At 37.1% G+C, this 23,130-nt stretch overlaps 1 protein-coding gene across 3 annotated transcripts in view; it reads right to left on the bottom strand.

Moving 5' to 3' along the window:
* PRKG1 (protein kinase cGMP-dependent 1) overlaps positions 1-23,130 on the bottom strand; it is a 1,342,437-nt gene that overhangs the window by 20,065 nt on the left and 1,299,242 nt on the right. For all 3 annotated transcript variants that reach the window (XM_021671726.2, XM_012467589.2, XM_012467590.2), the window contains 2 exons: positions 14,431-14,570; positions 13,433-13,522 (listed from right to left, as the gene is read on the bottom strand). In XM_021671726.2, the coding sequence (XP_021527401.2) occupies positions 13,433-13,522; positions 14,431-14,570 (230 nt within the window). The remainder of the gene's footprint in view (positions 1-13,432; positions 13,523-14,430; positions 14,571-23,130) is intronic.

Raw genomic sequence — 23,130 nt, 5'->3', positions numbered from 1 at the left:
TAAAAAAATAAATAAACAAAAAAGAAAGAGTACAGGGAATGGTCGTATTTTATTTCACACTATATGTCTTGCTTCAATCAGCAAATTGATTACTTCTTTACGTCTGTGAGGTAGGAGGTGAAACTCAACTCTAGAGGCAGGGCTTGGATATCAGACCAAATTAAGGACTAGCTAAAATATGTCCTGGGCAGAAGCACCACCCTATAAGACATGCCCACCGGTGTGCCATGTCAGTTTACCATTGCCATGGAAACACCCAGATGTTATCACCGCTTTCCATGGCAACAACCCGACAACCCAGAACTTACCACCTTCATTCTAGAAATTCTGCATAAACCACCCCTAATTTGCATATAACTAAAATTATGCATAAATATGGGTATAAAACTGCCTCTGAGCTGCTACTCTGGGCACACTACCTATAGGACAGTCCTGCTCCACAAGGAGCAATACCTCTGCTGCTGCTGTACATTGCTGCTTCAACAAAAGTTGCTGTTTAACACCACCAGGTTGCCTTGATTCTTTCCTGGATTAAACCACGAACCTCCTGGGCTAAGCCTCAATTTTGGGGCTAGCCTGTCCTGCATCATCTATTTTAATCAGCAAGATGATTACTTCTTTTTTTTTTTTAATTGTATGTTACATCCTGGGATAAATGTACAGAATGTGCAGGTTATCACATAGGTATACATGTGCCATGGTGGTTTGCTGCACCCATCAACCTGTCATCTACATTACGTATTTCTCCTAATGTTATCCCTCCCCTTGCCCCGTACCCCACAACGGCCCCAGTGTGTGATGTTCCCCTCCCTGTGCCCATGTGTTCTCATTGTTCAACTCCCACTTATGAGTAATAACATGCAGTGTTTGGTTTTCTGTTCCTGTGTTAGTTTGCTGAGAATGATGGTTTCCAGCTTCATCCATGTCCCTGCAAAGAACATGAACTCATTCTTTTTTATGGCTGGATAGTATTCTATGGTGTATATATGGCACATTTTCATTATCCAGTCTATCATTGATGGGCATTTGGGTTGGTTCCAAGTCTTTGCTACTGTGAATAGTGTTGCAATAAATATATGTGTTCATGTGTCTTTAGAGCAGAATGATTTATAATCCTTTGGGTATATACCACATAATGGGATTGCTGGGTCAAAGAGTATATCTGGTTCTAGATCCTTGAGGAATTGCCACACTGTTTTCCACAATGGTTGAACTAATTTACACTCCCACCAACAGTGTAAAACCGGTCCTATTTCTCCACATCCTCTCCATCATCTGTTGTTTCCTGACATTTTAGTATCGCTATTCTGACCAGCATGAGATGGTATCTCACTGTGGTTCTGATTTGCATTTTTCTAATGACCAGTGATGATGAGATTCTTTTCATGTTTGTTGACTGCATAAGTGTCTTCTTTTGAAAAGTATCTATTCATATCCTTCGCCCACTTTTTGATTGGGTTGTTTTTTGCTTGTAATTTTGTTTAAGTTCCTTGTAGATTCTGGATATTAGCCCTTTGTGAGATGGATAGAATGCAAAAATTTTATCCCATTCTGTAGGTTGCCTGTTCACTCTCTTTATATCAGGACTGCCTAAATGTGATTTGAGTGGGCCTTTCTGAAAGCTTACAAATTCTTGATTACTATTAGTAGAAGAGGAGATTATTTCTACAGTTGTAACTCTGGGCAGCATATCTCTGCTTCCTTAATAGTCAATTGGTAATGGAACCAAATGCACAAATGCACTGAAATGTTGTAATGAGAGTAAATGCTTATGTGAGAGCTCAATTTCTCATGAAATCTCTGCTGAATATTATATTTATATTCTGAATAAGCTGGTTATTAGCAGAAAGATGGAAAAATGCTAAGACAAACTGAAGTTCATGAGAGGAGGCTATATGTTAGAATATGGTGCCTGAAGCAAGAATCCTGGGCTTAACTCCAGACTCCATTTACTATTTGTTCTTGAGCAACTAACTATACATCTCTGGGTATCTGTGTTCTCATGTGCAAAATGGGGCTAATAGCAGTAACCATCTCATTGGATTGTTGTGAAGATCCAAAGAATTAATAATGCATCTATTTAAAATAAGTGTCTGGTACACAACCTGGGCTTACTAAATGTAATAATGGCCATTTTGATTCAGCACCAGAAAACTCTTTTTTAGCTTTTGTGTCTTAATATAGGAAAATTAACTAACATAGTATAGAACAACTATGAAGTATTTTCAGGGTGGAGGTGGGGGGTTTGAAACACCAATCATCTCTGTTATTGAAGTGCTTCTGACTGCCAAGGCTAACTGCCACAAATCAACTCTGAAGAATCCTCTGCTAATCTCTGTTCTTTTCACTTCTCCCATGCTTCTCACATGGGCCAAAATTACCCTTTAATTGCCTGCCAATCAAAGCCCTCCCTTTTTTACCAGGAAGTAAACTGACCACAAATTGTACATCTTTGGGTCTTTAGTTCTTGAAAACTCTATTTGTTTCCAGTTTTCTCTGGTTTTTAGCCATTTTGGAACGTGGAGGGTTTTAGAAATCTAGTTTCCATTCCTTCAACACATCTATGTTATCTTTCACATATAAATACATTTGTAACTGATTTTGAAAATTAAATGGACACCTTGTCTCAAACCTTGGTAAATCTATACAATACATGCACACAAAATGTTTGCCAGCACCACACTGTCCCATCACTAAACGTTTGATGTAGATAACTTGTGGATTTTAAAAAACAGACATCTTGAAAGCAGTCATGAGCATAACACTGATGTTACTCACAATGAAAAATTACTATTAGAATTGGAAATGACAATGTAAATTTGATTTAAAACAAGTGAAACCTTGTTTCATCAATAGTTTAGATAGTTGCTTAAAGAAATAAATCACTTGCCTTATATAGCTCTTTGAAATAATAAATTATGCCTTGACAGCTGTGTCATTTCAATTAAAACAAGAGATAGGTCCTTATACTCTCTTTGGGGATGGGTGGTTGTTTTAAGCTAGATGGCAGTAGATAAGAATTTTAGAGAAATAGAAAATTATTTATACATACTGATAGACTAAAAATTTAATCACAATGTTTAGTCAATTTGCCATAAATTGAGTTATTGGATATCAGAACGTAACAAGAGAAAAGTATCTTTCATCAAAATATTTCACCTTTTTCATTGATGAGTAACAACAATCAGTGAGTGTATGAACCTGAAGTATGTTGCAATTTGTATAGGTTTATTGCCAACTGTAAATTTAGGGAAGCTAAATTATTACAAATACAGACTTATTTTCTGTGAAATACCTTCAATCTGTGCCAACTATTAGGGCATCTAAGATAGAATTTAAGTAATTACCACTTTCCACAAAACAGCCAGAATCAAGGAGACTGAACATATAAAATAATGCAACATTTGTGAGTTTACAACACACATATGGTATAACATGACCAGAAAGTGAGATGCATGAGATTTGAAAATTATGGCTTCAGAATTAATTATTTAAGATATTCAGTAAGGAAAATTAACATACATATGTTAATTTTTTTTTTTTTTTTTTTTTAGATAAGAGTTTCACTCTTGTTGCCCAGGCTGGAGAGCAATGGCATGATCTCAGCTCACCACAACCTTCACCTCCCGGGTTCAAGTGATTCTCCTGCCTCAGCCTCTTGAGTAGCTGGGATTAAAGGCATGTGCCATGATACCCAGCTAATTTGTATTTTTAATAGATACTGGGTTTCTCCATGTTGGTCAGGCTGGTCTTGAACTCCTGACCTCAGGTGATCTGTCCCCCTTGACCTCCCAAAGTGCTGGGATTACAGCAGTAAGCCACTATGCCTGGTCCATATGTTAAAAATTCTAATTAGGTAAATAATTGAGATGCTAAATGTTATTCAATTCAAATATACATTAAATGCAGATATTAATATATAACACGTGTTAATATGTTATACATTATATTCTATGTTAATATAAATACTAACATATATTTATTTACCATGTTAACCACTTACACATTTTTACAAAAATTGGGGGATATGCCAATTCTTTAAGTGTTAGGGAGGGAAGGTGAATAAAATATAATTTGTACCAACCTATTACAAATGATAGAACAGAACCAGTGGGAGACAAAAGTCATAAATTAGAAAATAAAGTATAACAGCTAACTAATAATAAACCAGGGAAATGGAACTAGGAAAATATGTAATAGTCCTCAAACCCTATCCCTATTTATGTATAGATGGTATCATTTTAATTTTTACTTCTTGATGCCAAATAAAGAGCTGCTCTGTGCTTTTTTTTTTTTTTTTTTTTTTTGGAGACAGAGTTTCACTCTTGTTGCGCAGGATGGAGTTCAGTGACACAATCTCGGCTCACTGCAACCTCTGCCTCCCAGATTCAAGCAATTCTCCAGCCTCAGCCTTGTGAGTAGCTGGGATTACAGGTGCCCACCACCATGCCCAGCTAAACTTTTTGTATTTTTAGTAGAGGTGGGGTTTCACCATATCGGCCAGGCTGGTCTTATACTCCTGATTTCAGGTAATCCACCTGCCTTAGCCTCCCAAAATGCTGGGATTACAGGCGTGAGCCTCTGCACTCAGCCTCTGTGCTTCTTTTCTATGCTGACGAGAAGAAAGAGAATAAAAAGCAGGGAATGGTCATCTCAGCTATGAGGTGAGAGGAGGAGGAGGATGTCTGGATTGCCATCAGAGACTGTCTGTGCTAAATCTCTGAGGCTCAGAGGTATTTCCATGTCCGTAATGAATTAGGTCATGGAAGCCTTTCTTCAGATCAGCCTAAGCAAATTTCTTGTATACTTTCAGGATAGATTTTCCATTATTGCTTCTGTCCTCTGACACAAGAGGAAAACTGAATACATTGACAGGGTTTTTGACCACAGATATTTTCATATACACTGTAACTAATAGCATAATAGCATAATCTTTCCCTTGGCACAATTTCATTTATTTCTAACAATTAATCTTTAAGATTTTCAGCCCCAATTTAAACAAACAGAAAGCTGGTCAGTGGCAATATTAATTGGAGCCTAAATGTCTAAAATGATAGTTTTTTTCCTGGTAATTTTTTTGAAACGGAAAAAGAAAAATCACTTAGAATAAAAACAATAAGTCTACATGCCTACACAAGAAAGAAAGTTGGCCAGGGATAATTATTCTGAGATTATTTTACATATAATGGCTAATTCATTACATCTGAATTTTTAGGAACAAGCAGCCACTATTTCTCTAGGTCATAACTCTTCATGGAGTATTAAGCATATTAGGGGGCTCAGGAATTGTGTACCTCAAATCCAAGTGTGATAAAAGGGGGGAACAATGTAAGGATCAAAAGGCAACCCAGTGGAAGTAGAGAAATCCATTGATGTTTTCCCTCCCTTTACTCCTCCAAAAGTAAGCTGCTTCTGAATAGCAAACGTTGGCTACCCTGAGACATCAAGACATGTCTCACTCAGAAGCCTTGGCTGGCAATACAAACAAAATGTGAAATAAGGTAAATTATGAAATAGTACTTTCAAAAATAAGTTGAAAATTAATGCCTGTGCATGTTTGATGCCTCATGAGTGGACTTTAGGTTGAGTTTTATTATTGTTATTGTTGTTCTGGTTAAGGATGTTACTAAAAGATTTAAAAGCTGTGAGAAGGTATTAGAGAGATCATGGCAGATGGCAGGCAGGACTAGATTGCAGCTATGGATAGAGTAGTTAGGGGGTGGCTTGCATTGTGAATTTTAGCTTCAGATGGACTGCAAGAACAAACCAGCAATCCCAAGAGGACCACAGACACTCTGAAGGAAGCAGACTACTCCTGCAGGACTCAGGAACCCCCATCACCACCTGCCAGAACTGTTAGTGCCTCAACTGCAGAATTGGGAAAGGGAGATCCTCCTCTCCCGAACACACATCCCCGCTAGAGAAGCTGAAAGTTTGTTTGCGGGAGAAGTGTCCGACTTTACCTGGAGCTGAGTCAATTTGGAGAGCCAAGTGACATACAGGGGTAGAGGAAGCAGTAGAAAGGACCTAAGAGCTTGCTGGGTCCCCTACCAGGCCATTTGTGCCTGGCACCACAGAGATCCAGCGGGAGAGGAGCAGGGGGTAAAACTACACAGGTAGAAGCAAATCTCTAGCTGAACTTTGTAACAATTAGAAATGGGTGAGAAACCTCCTGTCCAGAACTCAAGGGATGGTGCAGATCTGCTGCGCAGACTTCACAAGCTGGGGAAGAACCAAGCCCTTTTCTTTTGAAACTGGTGGCAGATAGCCTGGGCCAGGTTTTTAAGCCCCTATCACTCTCCACCTGGAAGTGGTCTGGTGGCCATTGGGGTTGGCACATTGGGAGTGAGACTGGCCCTTCAATTTGTGTGGGAGTTGGGTAAGGCCTGTGACTGTCAGCTTTCCCCCACTTTCCTGAGGACCTGCTTGACTCAGCAGAGGTAGCCATAATCCTTTTAGGTACACAACTCCAGTGACCTGGGAATCCCACCTCCATCCCCCAGAGCAGCCGCAGCAAGACCTGCCCAAGGAGAGTCTGAGCTCAGCCATTCCTAGCCCTGCCCCCAACTGACGCTCCTTCTCTATCAACCCTGGTAGTGGAAGGCAAAGGGCATATAAACTGGGAGTTCTAGGGCCCTGTGCACCACCAGTTCCTCCCCATAATACCACAGCTGATGCTCTCTGGAATGTGCTACCTCCTGGAAGAAGGCCAACCAGCACATAAATAGAATATTAAACCACCAAAGCTAAGAACCTTCACAGGGTCAATTGTACGCCCTGCCACCTCTACCAGAACAGCACCAGTATCCAAGACTCAGAGACCCATAGATGCTTCACATCACAGGACTCTGTGCAGACAACCCCAAGTACCAGCCCAGAGCCGGGTAGACTTGCTGGATGGCTAGATCCAGAAGACAGACAACAATCACTGCAGTTCAGCTCAAAGGAAGCCATATCCATAGGAAAAGGGGGAGAGTACTACATCAAGGGAACACCCTGTAGGACAAAAGAATCTGAACAGCAGCCTTCAGCCCTAGACCTTCCCTATGACAGAGCCTACCCAAATAGGAAGGAACTGGAAAACCAACTCTGGTAATATGACAATATAAAGCTCTTCAACATCCCCCCAAAATCACATTCGTTCACAAGCAATGGATCCAAACCAAGAAGAAATCCCTGATTTATCTGAAAAATAATTCAGGAGAATAGTTATTAAGCTAATCAGGGAGGGACCAGAGAAAGGCAAAGCCCAGTGCAAGGAAATCCAAAATATGATACAAGAAGTGAAGGGAGAAATATTCAAGGAAACAGATAGCTTTAAAGAAAAAAATCAAAAATTCAGGAAACTTTGGACACACTTTTAGAAATGCAAAATGCACTGGAAAGTCTCAGGTATAGAATTGAACAAGTAGAAGAAAGAAATTCAGAGCTCAGAGACAAGGTCTTCGAATTAATCCAATCCAACAAAGGCAAAGAAAAAAGAATAAGCAACATGAACAAATCCTCCAAGAAGTCTGGGATTATATTAAATGATCAAACCTAAGAATAATCAGTTTTCCTGAGGAAGAATTCTAAAAGCTTAGAAAATACATTTGGTGGAATAATCGAGGAAAACTTTCCCAGCCTTGCTAGAGATGACAGAAATATACAGAACATTTCATCCAACAACTGCAGAATACACGTAGTGTTCAACAATGCATGGAACTTTCTTCAAGATAGATCATATGATAGATCATAAAATGAGCCTCAATAAATTAAAGAAAATTGAAACTATATCAAGCTCTATCTCAGACTGCAGTGGAATAAAACTGGAAATCAACTTCAAAAGTAACCTTCAAAACCATGAAAGCACATGGAAATTAGCCACTTTTGAATGAGCATTGTGTCATAAATGAAATCAAGATGGAAATTTAAAAATTCTTTGAACTGGATGGCAATAATGACACAACCTATCAAAACCTCTGGGATACAGCAAAGGTGTTTCTAAGGGGAAAGTTCATAGCCATAAATGCCTACATCAAAAAGACTGAAAGAGCACAAACTGACACTCTAAGGTCATGCCTCAAGGAACTAGAGAAACAAGAAAAATTAAACCCAAACCCAGAAGAAGAAAGGAAATAACCAAGATCAGAGCAGAACTAAATGAAATTGAAACAAAATATATATAAATGAAACAAAAAGCTGGTTCTTTGAAAAGATTAATAAAATTGATAGACCACTGGCAAGATTAAACAAGAAAAGAAGAGAGAAAATCCAAATAAACTCACTAAGAAACAAAACAGGAGATATTACAACTGACACCAGTGAAATACAAAAGATCATTCAAGGCTACTATAGACACATTTATGTACATAAACTAGAAAGCTTAGAAGAGATGGATAAATTCCTGGAAAAATACAACCCTCCTAGCTTAAATGAGGAAGAATGACATACCCTAAACAGACCAATAACAAGCAGTGAGATTGAAGCGGTAATTTAAAAATTACCAACAAAAAAAAGTCCAGGACCAGATGGGTTCATGGCAGAATTCTATCAGACATTCAAAGAAGAATTTGTACCAATCGTTTTGACACTGTCCCACAAGATAAAGAAGGAACCCTCCAAAATTCATTCTATGAAGCCAGTGTCACCCTAATACGAAAACCAGGAAAAATAAACAAAAAAGAAAACTACAGACCAATATCCTTGATGAACAAAGATGCTGAAATACTTAACAAAATACTTGCTAACTGAATCCAACAACATATCAAAAAAATAATCTACCATGATCAAGTGGGTTTCATACCAGGGATGCAAGGATGGTTTAACAGATACAAGTCAATAAATCTGTTACACCACATAAACAGAATTAGGAACAAAAATCACATGATCATTTCAATAGTGGCAGAAAAAGAATTCAACAAAATACAGCATCCCTTTATGATTAAAACTTTCAGCAAAATTGGCATACAAGGAACATAACTTAATGTAATAAAAGCCACCTATGACAAACCCACAGCCAACATACTGAATGGGAAAAAGTTGAAAGCTTTTCCTCTGAGAACTGGAATAAGACAAGGATGCCCACTCTCACCACTTCTCTTCAACATAGTACTGGAAGTCCTAGCCAGTGCAATCAGACAAGAGAAAGAAATAAAGGGCATCCAAATTGGTAAAGAGGAAGTCAAACTGTCACTGCTTGCTGAGAAAATGATAGTTTATCTTGAAAACCCTAAGGACTCCTCCAGAAAGCTTGTAGAAATGATAAAAGAATTCAGCAACGTTTCTGGATACACCATTAATGAACACGAATCAGTAGCTCTTCTATACACTAACAGTGACCAAGAGGAGAATCAAATCAAGAACTCAACCCTTTTTTTACAATAGCTGCAAAACAAAAACAAAAACAAAACGAAACAAAACAACTTAGGAATATACCTAAGCAAAGAGTTGAAAGACCTCTATGAGGAAAACTACAAAATGCTGCTGAAAGAAATCATAGATGACACAAACAAGTGACACAAATATCCCATGCTCATGGATGGGTAGAATCAATATTGTAAAAACGACCATATTGCCAAAAGCAATCTACAAATTCAATTCAATGCAATCTCCATCAAAATACCACCATCATACTTCACAGAATTAGAAAAAAACAATTATAAAATTCATATGGAACCAAAAAAGAGCCTGCATAGCCAAAGCAAGATAAAGCAAAAAGAACAAATATGGAGGCATCACACTACCTGATTTCAAACTATACTATAAGGCCATAGTCACCAAACAGCATAGTGCTGGTACAAACATAGGCACCTAGACCTATGGAACAAAATAGAGAATCCAGAAATGAACCCAAATATTTACAGCCAACTGATCCTTGACAAAGCAGACAAAAACATATAGTGGGGAAAGGACACCCTTTTCAACAAATGGTGCTGGGATAATTGGCTGTCCACATGTAGGAGAATGAAACTGGATCCTCATCTCTCACCTTAGACAAATATTAACTCAAGATGGATTAAGGATTTAAACCTAAGACTTCAAACTATAAAAATTCTAGAAGATGGCATTGGAAAAACCCTTCTAGACATTGGCTTAGGCAAGGATTTCATGACTAAGAACCCAAAAGCAAATGGAATAAAAACAAAGATAAATAACTGGGACCTAACTAAACCAAAGAGTTTTAGTACGACAAAAGAAACAGTCAGCAGAGTAAACAGACAACCCACAGAGTGGGAGAAAATCTTCACAATCTATACATCTGACAAAGGACTAATATCCAAAATCTACAACAAACTCAAACAAATCAGTAAGAAAAAGACAAATAATCCCAGTGCGCTGAGGACATGAAATAGACAATTCTCAAAAGAAGATATACAAATGGCCAAGAAATGTATGAAAACATGCCCAACATCACTAACAATCAGAGAAATGCAAATCAAAAGCACAAGGTGATACCACCTCACTCCTGCAAGAATGGGCAGAATCAAAAAATAAAAAATAAAAAAAAAACAGTAGATGCTGGGGTGGATGCAGTGAACAGAGAGCACTTCTACACTGCTGGAGGGAATGTAAACTACTACAGCTGCTATAGAAAACAGTGCAGCAATTCCTTAAATAAATATAAGTAGAACTACCATTTGATCCAGGAATCTCACTATGGGTACCTACCCAGAAGAAAATAAGTCATTATTCACAAAAGTTACATGAACACTCATGTTTATAGCAGCACAATTCACTATTCACAATTGCAAAATCATGGAACCAACCCAAATGCCCGTCAATCAACGACAGGATAAAGAAACTGTGTGTGTGTGCGCGTGTGTGTGTGTGCGTGTGTGTGTGTGTGCGTGTGTGTGTGTATGTGCAAATGATGGACTACTATGGAGCCATAAAAGGAATGAATTAACAGCACTTGCAGGAAACAAGATGAGATTGGAGACTATTATTCTAAGTGAAGTAACTCAGTAATGCAAAACCAAACATCATATGTTCTCACTGATATATGAGAGCTAAGCTATGAGGGCACAAAGGCATAAGTGTGATGCAACAGAGTTTGGGGACTTGGGGGCAAGAGTGGGAGGGGGCCAAGGAATAAAAGACTACAAATATGGTGGAGTGTATACTGCTTGGGTGATAGGTAAACCAAAATCTCACAAATCACCACTAAAGAACTTATGTAACCAAATACCACCTGTACCCCAATAACTTATGAAAAAGTGAAATAAAATAAGTAAGCTATGAGAGGATAGTTGGTTGCCTCCCTTTGTGGCTTATTATTACTTTGATGTTTAATTCCACCTGCAAATCTTCTTCTATTCTAATTAGAAAAAAGGTAGAAGACTTCAAATAAATCAGTGTATTGAAATATCAAGTCAAATATAATACAGTAGAAACACATTAGATATGCTAAATATTAACTCACACATTAAAATATTAACTTTGTTAAACAAACTATATATTCTGAGAAGACAGACCACATCTGTTTGGTTTATTACTGGATACCCAGCCTCTATCACAATGCCTGGTATATAATCTGTATTTACATATTAACTAGCAATGATACATAATATATACACTATGATATAATAGCTTAGTACAGATGTTAACCTTATCTCCTAATGCCAATATGATACATTCTTTTTTATGCTTTTTTAAGTTTAAATTTAAGAAATGAAATAAAATACTGATGCAATAGGATACAATGTGGTAACAAGAAATCCATCTGACATATATAAGTAAGGCCATGGGACTAACAGGTGAAAGGGCATGTTGTACAAAAATATGACGGTACCGGCCAGGCGCGGTGGCTCACACCTGTAATTCCAGCACATTGGGAGGCCGAGGCAGGCGGATCACGAGGTCAAGAGATCGAGACCATCCTGGCCAACATGGTGAAACCCCGTCTCTACTAAAAATACAAAAAAATTAGCCACGCGTGGTGGCACGCGCCTGTGGTCCCAGCTACTCGGGAGGCTGAGGTGGAAGAATCACTTGAACCCAGGAGGCAGAGGTTGCAATGAGCCGAGATTGCACCACTGCACTCCAGCCTGGTGACAGAGCAAGACTCCGTCTCAAAAAAAAAAGAAGGTACCATAAGAACACCATTAGGAATGACAATTTTAATCAACAGTTTATAAGAAACCACTTGTTTTTTTCTGGGATATCTACAAAGTAACAAATGTAAACACATTACATGATTATATATCAGGACTACCTATGGCTAAGTTTCAGAAGGATGCTACCCCATGAAGGAGAGTCTGGGGGGCAGGACTCAAACAAATAAGAAAAATATAGATGTCTAAAGGTGAGTGTTCAGAGGAACACAGATGACTTTTGAATGATCAATAAATCACTCAAAGAAAATAATCAAAACATTATTCATAGGAAAATAAAAGTATGTTTTTAAAAAGCACAGGGTAGATAATGATCTCCTGAGCCATTTTTTTTTTTTTTTTTTGGAGACAGAGTCTTGCTCCATCACCCAGGCTGGAGTGCAGTGGTGCAACCTTGGGTCACTGCAACCTCTGCCTCCTAGGTTCAAGCAATTCTTCTGTCTCAGTCTCCCGAGTAGTTGGGACTATGGGTGTGTGCCACCATGCCCTGCTAATTTTTGTAGTTTTAGTAGAGACGGGTTTCACCTTGTTGGTCAGGGTGGCCTCAAACTCCTGACCTCAGGTGATCTACCCGCCTTGGCCTTCCAAAGTGCTGGGATTACAGGCCTGAGACATTTTATAGGATAAATTATATTAGAAGATAATTATTTAATTTGCTAGTTATCTAAATATGAGATGGAAAATTAAGACACAATGAATGTGCATGATGAAAATAAACAAGCACCATCTAGACAAACTTTCCTTGCCCTGGAAGGGTAAGAAGGTAAGTCTAAATAAGATTATTTACATGAAATATTGCTTATAAGTGGATTCTTTTCTTTTTCTTGAGACCAGCCAAGGGATAAAAACACGACTAGAAACTTCTGTTAATTTTGAAACCAAAGAACAATATAAAGGTAGAGGGAAACATTACTTTGGAAAAAATTCCCAGTGTCACAAAAAGGCAAACTGCCTATTTGGAAAAAGAGTAGAGCAATTAAACAGATAGTTAATTCAAATTGTAATTATAAAATAACTATAATTCTCCTTCTGCTAAGGCAATGAATTGAATTCCAGATACAGACTTATCTAATTCTAACATTCATGCTAAACTAAGGTCATATATTTACTTTGCTATGTACCACTTTTATGATAGACTAAGCCTGCACTGTTAGTTACAAAGTGAGTTTTATTATATGCATATGGTAGGTTATGCTCCGTATTTACTTTAAATATTGAAATATAAGGATATTAAAGTATAAATATGATCATTATACCTTATTATATTAACCCTTCTATAGACCAACATGGGCAACTATGTTCTTAGAGACATCATAGAAATTTCTTAAATCTCCTACCTATCCCTGAGAATGGTCCAGAGCTCTCCACCTAGACAAGCTTCCATCAACATATACAAATATTTGCTGTCCTTGAATGTTCTGTACAGTCTGTAAGTTGCAAAAAAGAAAACAAAGGTTATAAACATTACTGTCTTTTACAAGTATGCGATTTTGGGGGGACCCAGATTATAGTTTTGATTTGCCAAGCTCAAAATTTTGTCAGAATGAGAGAGATCTAAGCCCACATAGGGAAAAGAAGCCAATGGCTCATGAATAAGGATTTAATAGGAGAAACTAGGGTGCTAATCTCTCCCTTGAAATAGATTAATCCTAATGATTATGGACAAAGAGGGTTTCTTGAGATTCTTTCCATTCCAATTTGAGTGATGTTTCAAGCATGGACTCTTGGGGTAACATTTAGTCGTCATCAACATGTAGTGAAAATGGATATAAAGTGGATTAAAGTTTATAAATTCAGACATGTATAAATTTCATGTGCTACTCGCTTAAATTCATCCTGTTAAATTACATCCTGTTCTCAGTAAGTGTTACTGGAAAATTCACTATAAAAAGCTGCTTCTGCATATAAAAATCTCCTCATTATCCATTTATTAGTACTAAGGTGGAATGGTCAGCTGTCATTTCATTTTTTTAGATCTTCAAAAAATGTTCAGATAATTAAAAGTTAAATAGTTTGATTTTGGATATTTTGTCTTTTAAGCATCAGAGGTCTATGTAGAGTATGAGGGTTTTAAAAAGGATAAAAATGTAATGTTAGAAATTCTGGCACCTCTTTTGGGAAAAACACATTGTTTTCAGATACTGATTCTCTTTAAAAGGGAGAATAGAATCAGAAGTTTATTTTTAAAAATCAAACAACTTTCTTAAGGTTAGATTAAAAGTAAGTTTCTTTGTATATATGAAATGTATTAATAGCAAGCTCAAGGGGCAGAGGGTTTTGTGATGGATTTGTCGCTTGGAGTTGGGTACATCTGTCCCTGGGATGGGGCCTTTACCTCACTATGAAATCGGAATGAGCCCCCTGCATGATCTGCTTCTCTGAGCGGATGTGCTCCTGCTGTCTTGTGTCCACAATGTGACGTTTCTTGAGAATCTTCATTGCAAACGTTTTAGATTCTTCGCTTTTCAACTGGACCTTAAAGAAAGACAGAAGGGAGTAAGAAAAAGCCCATAGACTTATAAGAGTACATTATTATTTCAAAATTAACAGGTACATGGAGCACTTAAATGAACCTCAGCCCCCACCCAAGTCACACACACAGGAAATCCTTGCTAGAGCTGGGTTTAACATCCAGGGCTCACATCTATCATCCAGTCTCATGCTCTGTTACTGGCTGAATTTTAACTAACTCAATTCCAAATTACTTTTGTTCACATATGGACTAGAAGAGGGAAAATGTACTTAGTTATAGTTTTATTATTTCATTTCTTAGAATATATTTGAATACAATTTATGGTTTTTCTTCTTCAATCAAAAAAGTAGAAAAAATTAACTTCCAATTTTATTTAAGTAAAGATGGCCAAAAATAGGGTCATATGGGCCTTTATGTTCTTCCTTCTTAGTTCTAGTTCACAAACATTTCTAGAGTTTTTAACTTGAGTGGTGGACCCTAGTCTCTACTGAGACTGCAGACTGTTATTTCTTTAGTACTGGCTGTATTCATTTCTTCTTTTTAACTTTGTGGAATTTTCCCTCCCTATAGTTTAAAGAGGAAAAAAAATAATGTAACAAGATTTTTTTTCAAGAGATTTTGAAAACCTTTTGCTATTCTTCTCGAACATGTATGATGGCTTCAGTTCCTTTGACCTTAAACTTTACTCTCTAGTAACTGGGAAGACCTTGAGACTTAATATCTTTCAGTGTGCCATGCCTCTCTTGCAGCCCACATGGCTTTCAGTGGTTCCAAAGGAGGCAAGGGTCTTCCAAATGCCATACCTCAGACAGGATGCTATTTATTGTTTTACAAGAAATTTCAACAAGGTGACTTGTAACAAAAACAAGAGAGATAATAGAGCTAATTACTTAAAAGCAATATAAGGGTGTCATCATCTAGTGCTCTCAAGCAGCAGAATCCTCAAGATGATACAAAACAGCCACATTATTTGGAGGTAATGAAACCTTGGGGAAATAACATGACATGCTGTTTCTGCTTTTCAGTTGAAGTATGGCTGTCTGCTCTTTAGTTGTTAATTATTTACTGCGTCATCATCAGGGATAGTGAAGTTCTTAAGTGTTTTGTTCCTGCACACATGTACAGATTGAGTTCAAGCTGAGAGGACATTAATGTGGCAAGTTCCTTAGGAGGGAGCATGAAGATACTGAAAATAAATGGGCCTCAGTTAGCTGCCAGAATCTGCGAATCAGTATGACAGGTAGAGGGAAAAATGGGTATTTGAAAATGCCTTTAACAGCCAAAGGCCCTCTGCTGTGTCTATGAAATTCAAAGATGACAGATTAGTGTGATACAAGTAAATTCAGTTGTAATTCATAATAAAATGCAAAATGTGAAAACTCACTTCTAAAAGAAATCTGGACAGCGAGGGAAGACGGCGTGAAAAATGGCTATGTTAGAGAACTACAATTCAGACAATGAGGAGTACAGTCATATTCCCTCCTCAGAGTCATACCCAGTTTAACTAGTGAGGAGTCTTGTGTAGTTCAAAAAAGCCTACTGTAAAAATTATTCTCTTTAGTGATGATTACGCAGATTTTTTTACACTTGTACACAGGGTCGGAGGAAAGAATTCAGCCTTTATGGTCACAGGTCTGGACCTGAATTCTGACTCTGCTTAGTCTCTGTCAATATAAGCAACTAGTGTCTCTTGGGCTAGTTGCTTAACTGCTCTGAGCCCTATTTCTGGCTAACGATAATACCAGATACCACAGTTATTGTGATCCTAAATGAGAACCTGCCACCAAATAGTCATTCATTGACAGACTCTTTGCTTGTACCCAGCAATCTCTACTGAACAGGGCAAATCTAATGTTGCTTTTTCAGAGGAACAAACTGATTTCCCAAAAAGGTTCATATCTTTCCCAAAGTCACAGAGTTATCAAGTGGCAGAACTGGATTCATGATCAGGTGTTTTTGGCCCAAGCTATTTCCAGTATATACTACTTCCCTTCAGCTGAATACAAAAACAATTAAATGCACAGTTATTGGTACTTTACAAATCAGAGTTTAATGGAACTGGCTAACTCATGGACTGTGAGATAAACTGAACAATATGTCTATTACCTTTGTGAGGCATGTGATTTGGGAGAACAGCCAAGTCCTCGCTGACATTTTCCTAGGCACTTCCAGGGACCTCAATGTGTTAAGGGTTTGGGGTACCTGATTGCTTGACTACTACAAGGAGAAGCGAAGTGGAGTAGGAAGAGCGTGATGAGAGCTGGTGGGTGGCAGATGCCATGAGAGATAGGTAAAAGCTACAGAAGTTCTTGGGAGTCAGGCTTACTAGCTGCCCATTTAAAACGTATTAATTACAAAAAGTTTATAGAACTATACTGCTAACTTACTGAAGCTTTCTGCTTTGCCTTTACTTTGCAGGGAAGCAGTCCTTCGGTCTAGAATCATCTTCCTTCTTTGCACTCTGTACAAGACCTCATGAGTTCCTTAGAGGCAGGGCCCTTAGAACCTCCACTTCCAATTTAAACTGGAATGCCACAAGACTCACAGAGCCCAGGATCCTAACCAAAAAGTCGGGGTTCATGAGGACCACTGGTTGAGCTAACTCAATAGAGACAGTCGAGAATGTTGAAGTTAATTATTTGCATAAAGCCCAAGTAACATATTCTTCGGAAATCTTCTGACAAACCAACAACTTATAATCATTCCAGAATGTTCAACTCAACATTGTTTCTAATGGAAAAATTTAGAAACAATCTAAATTTCTAGAAAGAGGAGGAGTTTGCAAAAATAAATTATGGTATATCCATGCAATGCAACTGTAAAAATGACTTAGAATTATGTTTAACATTATAGAAAAATAACCAAAACATATGTATAAATAAAAGATACTGATTATAAGACAGCATATATTTTATGATCTCACAGAATGTTTGTATGTTACTGTGTGTGTTTCTGTGTGTATATATATGTACATATATATATACATCTATATGTGAAATAAATTGATAAAGACATAATCAGAAATGTGTTTATTAATGGGTTAACAATGGTTTTTCCTTAGGGAGATTTTTAGTTGATTTTTACCTCTTTTTACTTTTTGAACTGCTTAACTTTTGAATAATCATCATATCTTGCCTTTACAATGAATAAAAGTAAAACTCTAGTCATGAAGAAACTTCCAAGTCTCTTTTAAATTGTAACAGCTATTTATTATTATTGTCTGAATCTTTCTAACTGATTTTGATTCAACTAGAATTCCATGAATGCAAATTTTGAGAAATTGTACAGAACATAACAACCTATTCATGTCTGGGGCTGAACCACCCCCACTATCATCTTCTTTCAGCGCTGGCCACAAATATTTTTTTTCAATATCAACTCTGAGTAAGTTATAGCAATTTGTATTTGGTGAGCCTAAGATATTATGTTTTATTATAAAAATATTTTAACAAACCTAATCCATGAAGAATGTTAAGGTGACATTTAGTTTGCTTTTTATTTTTCCTGTTGTCCAAATTAATTATGCCAAGTCCACCTGTGCTTATTTGAGATGATGATGATGATGATATTTTAGCAAGTCAGTTAGAGCTATGAAATTACTTTTGAGTATGAAAAGAGATCAGCAAAAGAGGAGAACAGGAATGCATATTTTTGTTCTTTCTCTTGCCCAGGAATCCTTCCCAGCCTAGATAGTTATGCATGTTCCTCATGCTTGTCTTCTTTTTGCAGACTATCCTAACCTCCTAGGTGGCCAGGCTGATCCTCTGGTTGAGAGCGTGACTAGTGTGATATTTGAATGATTTTTGTTTCAATCTCAACCTTTTTTTTTTTTTTTTGCTTGGTCTCTTGGACAAGTTATTCTCTGCTTTCATTTCCTCAGCTATCATATAGGGATATCCTGATAGGTTACCTGTGAAAACTAAATAAAAGGGTTTATGTATCAAACAAAGTATTTACTTTGTTCTGACTGCAACCCACCTCAGTGCTAAAAAGTAGATGAGTAAGGATTTGAGAATCTACTTGTGTAAGATTGTGGATGCTATAAAAGGAACAAGATCATGTGCTTTGCAGGGACATGGATGGAGCTGGAGGCCGTTATCCTCAGCAAACTAACACAGGAACAGAAAACCAAACTGCATGTTCTCACTTGTAAGTGGGAGCTGAACAATGAGAACACAGGGAGAGGAACAACACACACTGGTGCCTGTCAGGGGAGGCTTGGGGGTGTTGGCAGAGAGCATCAGGAGAAATAGCTAATGCATGCTGGCTTAATACCAGGTGATGGGTTGATAAGTGCACCAAACCACCATGGCACTTGTTTACCTATGTAACAAACATGCACATCCTGCACATGCACCCCAGAAGTTTAAAAAGTTTTAAATAATAATAAAGCATTAATATTAGTTTATTAATTATATTATATGTATTATACAAATGTAAGTTGTCAATAGTAGGGTTCATTGGGTTCAGTGTATATAGCAATTTTCTGTACTATCTTCACATTTCTGTAACTATATTACTGTTCTCAAAAAAGTTAAGGGATGCTTATTCCACATTGGTTTTACTTCAAAATTCCTAGAAAGGGAAAATGAACAAGAAAATTTGAATACTCAAGGTCTTCATTTTGTTTTATATAAGAAATGCTATGTGCTATATTAGAAATTAGAATTGGTAAATGTTTCATTTACAATAAATTGTTACTTCAGTATGAAGTATTATATTGACATTTCAATGAATGTATACTTGGGCCAAGTAGATCTTAAGGTGGGAATTTCTGACAAGGATTTTGATAAGTTCTTAACTATGTGGCTGTAGCTGATGTCTACATAATACTGGCCTGAAAATGAAAGATGATGTCATCAGCATTTTAAAGAGCTTTGAAGATGCATTTGCTGGTTGTATTTAAATAGAGTACATGCTTCCTTTCTACCTAAGGTAGCTGATAGCCTTAAAAAGGCTTGTTTCCTACTGGACCCATTTTTTTGCCCTTATTGGGAAGGAAAGTTATGATCAAGGGAAGGTTAAAACTGGCTTAGTACCACTGGCTCTGAGTTGGTCTTTATAATTTGCATCCATTCCTTCATTTAACTACATTATTAAGAGTTCATAGCTTATTTTTGCACTGACAATATCGTAATTATTTTGGAAGAAAATTACTTTCTGAACTACACTGTAATTGAAATGATTTCTCAAATGCAAGGCTTAAATTGTCAATGTCACATGGCTCATTATTATGCCTAAGTCCCATATAATGTAGTTCAAATTACATTTCCACGCACTGCAGGAGAGGGGTACTCCCTTCATGCTCTCTTTTAGGTAAACTGATGCTACAGAACAAAGGTGATGAAGAGACTACATAAAACATAAACCTGGGATCTAATTCTGGATCTTTCACTAGTAAGTCATATAATCTCAATGGACCTCAGACCACTTTTCAGAAAATAAAGGGTGAAACTATATTGTCTCTAAAAACTCATTCCAGCTAGAGAATTCCATAGATCTGCAATTTGACATAATATGCATTTTTAAAGCATGAATTATATTTAACCTTATAGAAAAGGCCCAACAAACATGCGGCATTATCTTGGGAAGAAGAAAAAAGGGAAAATCTTTTTCCTTCTTCCCACAAAACTTACTTAAGAAAACATGATGATCCTCTCTGAAAGTATGACCTTGACTTTACATTTATGTTCATATTCTATTGGGAGGTGGGGGTTTTATTTTCTCTGTTCTCTCAATCCCAAAATATGAAGGAATTGGTTTCTGTTATATTCTCTGTGTTACTGACTTTCAAGGAACACACACTGGAAATAAGTAGCAGTAGCTTTTCTCAGGAAGAGCATTAAAACAGGCTTCAAGGCATAAGAGAATCTAGGCAGAGTCACTGTAATTGTAATAGCTGCAAAATAGGAATGGCAAATAGTTTTTCTAAATAATATAGCACAAAATTTTAATCAGGTAATCTGTATTATTTGGTAAAGCATAGAGCCATTTCTTTAGTTTTGGCTCTCTTTAACCTGAGAGAAAAAGGCTTTGTAAGTAATCTAGAAATAGTTTGGCAAGGTCTGTGATTTAAGATTTAAGTAACCCACATTTAATATAAATTGAGATAAAGAATTTATAACAAGTGTTGTGATGAAAAACTCTACAAAGGAAAAAAAGAAAAGAAAAAAAAAGAAAGTGGGGGGGGGGGAGGAGGGAGAGAGAAAGCCCTAGATTGAGAGACTGTGAATATTTTATCCTACTAGATTAACTGTGCCAAAGGGCAGGTTCACCAAAATTGGCCAAAGGCCTATAATAACACATCAACAATCAAGAACATCAGTAAACAAATCATTAGATGCTCTATAAATACACAAGCACCGTGGTGTTCCATCTCTATCATTTTCCAATACTTCCCTATTGCCAGAAAGCTCTTCACAGCCCTGTAACACATTGGACTTAGAGTCTATGTTCAGAAAACAATGGAAGCATCCTGTTCTGCAGCAGTGGAGTATAATAACAAAGCTGAAGCACCATGTACAGAAGCCATAAAACTGCCATGAAATTCAAGAGGAAATAGGCATGAAGTTACTATACACTAAATAACTGGGTATTTAGATTACTAAAATAGATCATACATGTAGAAAATAAAAAAATTTAGTGTAACACAAAATTTTAGCATCTGAATATATGTACCAGAAAACGTATATCTCAAGAGATAGAAAGTAGATGAGAGGCCAGATGTGGTGGCTTACGCCTGTAATGCCAGCACTTTGGGAGGCTGAGACAAGTAGATTGCTTGAGCTCACAAGTTTGAGACCAGCCATGGGCAACATGGCAAAACTGTGTCTCTACAAAAAACACAAAAATTAGCTGGTGTGGTGGTGTGGGCCTGTAGTCAGTCCCAGCTACCAAGGAGGCTGAGGTGGGAGATTGTTTGAGCCTGGGAGCTGGATGCTGCAGTAAGCCAAGATCTAGCCACTGCACTTCAGCCTGGGTGACAGAGCAAGACCCTATTTCAAAAAAAAAAAAAAAAAATGTACCTGGGATGGGAATGGAGTATTTCTAAATGGGCACAAGGATTCTTACAGGAGTGGTAGGAATGTTTTAAAACTGAGTTATGTGATGGTCATTACAATTCTAAAAATCACTGAATTATACACTGAAAATGGGAAAGTTTTATGGTATGTAAATTATACCTCAATGAAGTTGTTAAAGAACTTTCATAAAGAGAAAGAACTCATAATTTCTCAAATCTACAACTTCTAGTTATGTATTAATTTGTCAGGTAGCTATATGTTTCCTTTACATTTTAAGGAATTTAATGTCAAAAATGTATTTCTCTATGCTTACCTTTTCATTTATAATAAAAGTTCCCCAGTTAGCCAAAAACTAGCTTTTTAAACTTTAATTTCTGTGAAATATTGATACATTTTTAAAAAGTCATTTTTAAGGATTTTTTTACTTGTTTATCGAAAAACCTAAATTTAAAAGTCTTAATTTTTAAAAAAATCGGATCATGAATGAATTTAAACAAAATATATGTAATTAACACAAAGTTCTTTGAAAGTTATCTTGTCAAAATAATAGGTACAGTTGGCTTTCTGTATCTGTGGGCTCTACATCCCCATTCACACAACCAAAATGGATGGCTGTGTTTGAGAGGAACACATACATATATGTTTCTTGTCATTATTCCCTAAACAATACAGTGTAACAGCTCATTAGATAACATATGCATTGTATTAGGTATTGTAAATAATTCAGAAATGATTTAAAATATAGGGGAGAATGTGTGTATATGCAAATACTATGCCATTTTATATTAGGGAATGGAGCATCTGTAAACTTTGGTATCCACAGCAGGAAGAGGGGTTGGTGAGGACAGGTCCTAGAACCAATCCCCATGGATACTGTGGGGGCGGGGGCGGGGGGCGGGGGCAGGGGGCTTAAAATATTGTAATAATAAACCAACTGCAATTATATGCAAGTCTATATGACATCCTAAAGCCTCATTTTCCTTACTTATGGGAATAAAACCATTCCAGGCATGGTGGCTCACGCATGTAATCCCAGCACTTTGGGAAGCCAAGGCAGGCCAATCACTTGAGATCAGGAGTTTAAGACCAGCTTGGCCAACATGGTGAAACCCCATCTCTGCCAAAAACCTAAAAATTGGCTGGGCATGGCAGCATGTGCCTGTAATCCCAGCTACTAAAGAAGCTGAGGCAGGAGAATTGCTTGAACTTGGGAGGCAGAGGTTTCAGTGAGCTGAGATCACTCCACTGCACTCCAGCCTTGGTGACAAGGCAATACTCCATCTCAAAAAAGAACAAAAAAAGGAATAAAACCAACTTCATATTACAGAAACAGATATTGCAAGATCAAATCAGATAGTGTATGTGAAAATTCTTTGGAAATTAAAAAGTGCTATGTAAGAATGATCATTACTACTGTGATATCCAAGATATGGTTATCTTACTATTAGAACACATGATTAAATCTGTTTTTAAGTTAGTAGTCCCAAATCAACTGAATGAAAACAGGACTACGAAAAATCTACCTGTTTGAATTTAAGGA

This window comes from Aotus nancymaae, unplaced genomic scaffold (genome assembly GCF_030222135.1).
Source record: "Aotus nancymaae isolate 86718 unplaced genomic scaffold, 86718_ANA_hifiasm-v0.15.2.pri h1tg000010l, whole genome shotgun sequence".
Lineage (NCBI taxonomy): Eukaryota > Metazoa > Chordata > Mammalia > Primates > Aotidae > Aotus > Aotus nancymaae.
This window is presented reverse-complemented; position numbering and strand designations above follow the sequence as displayed.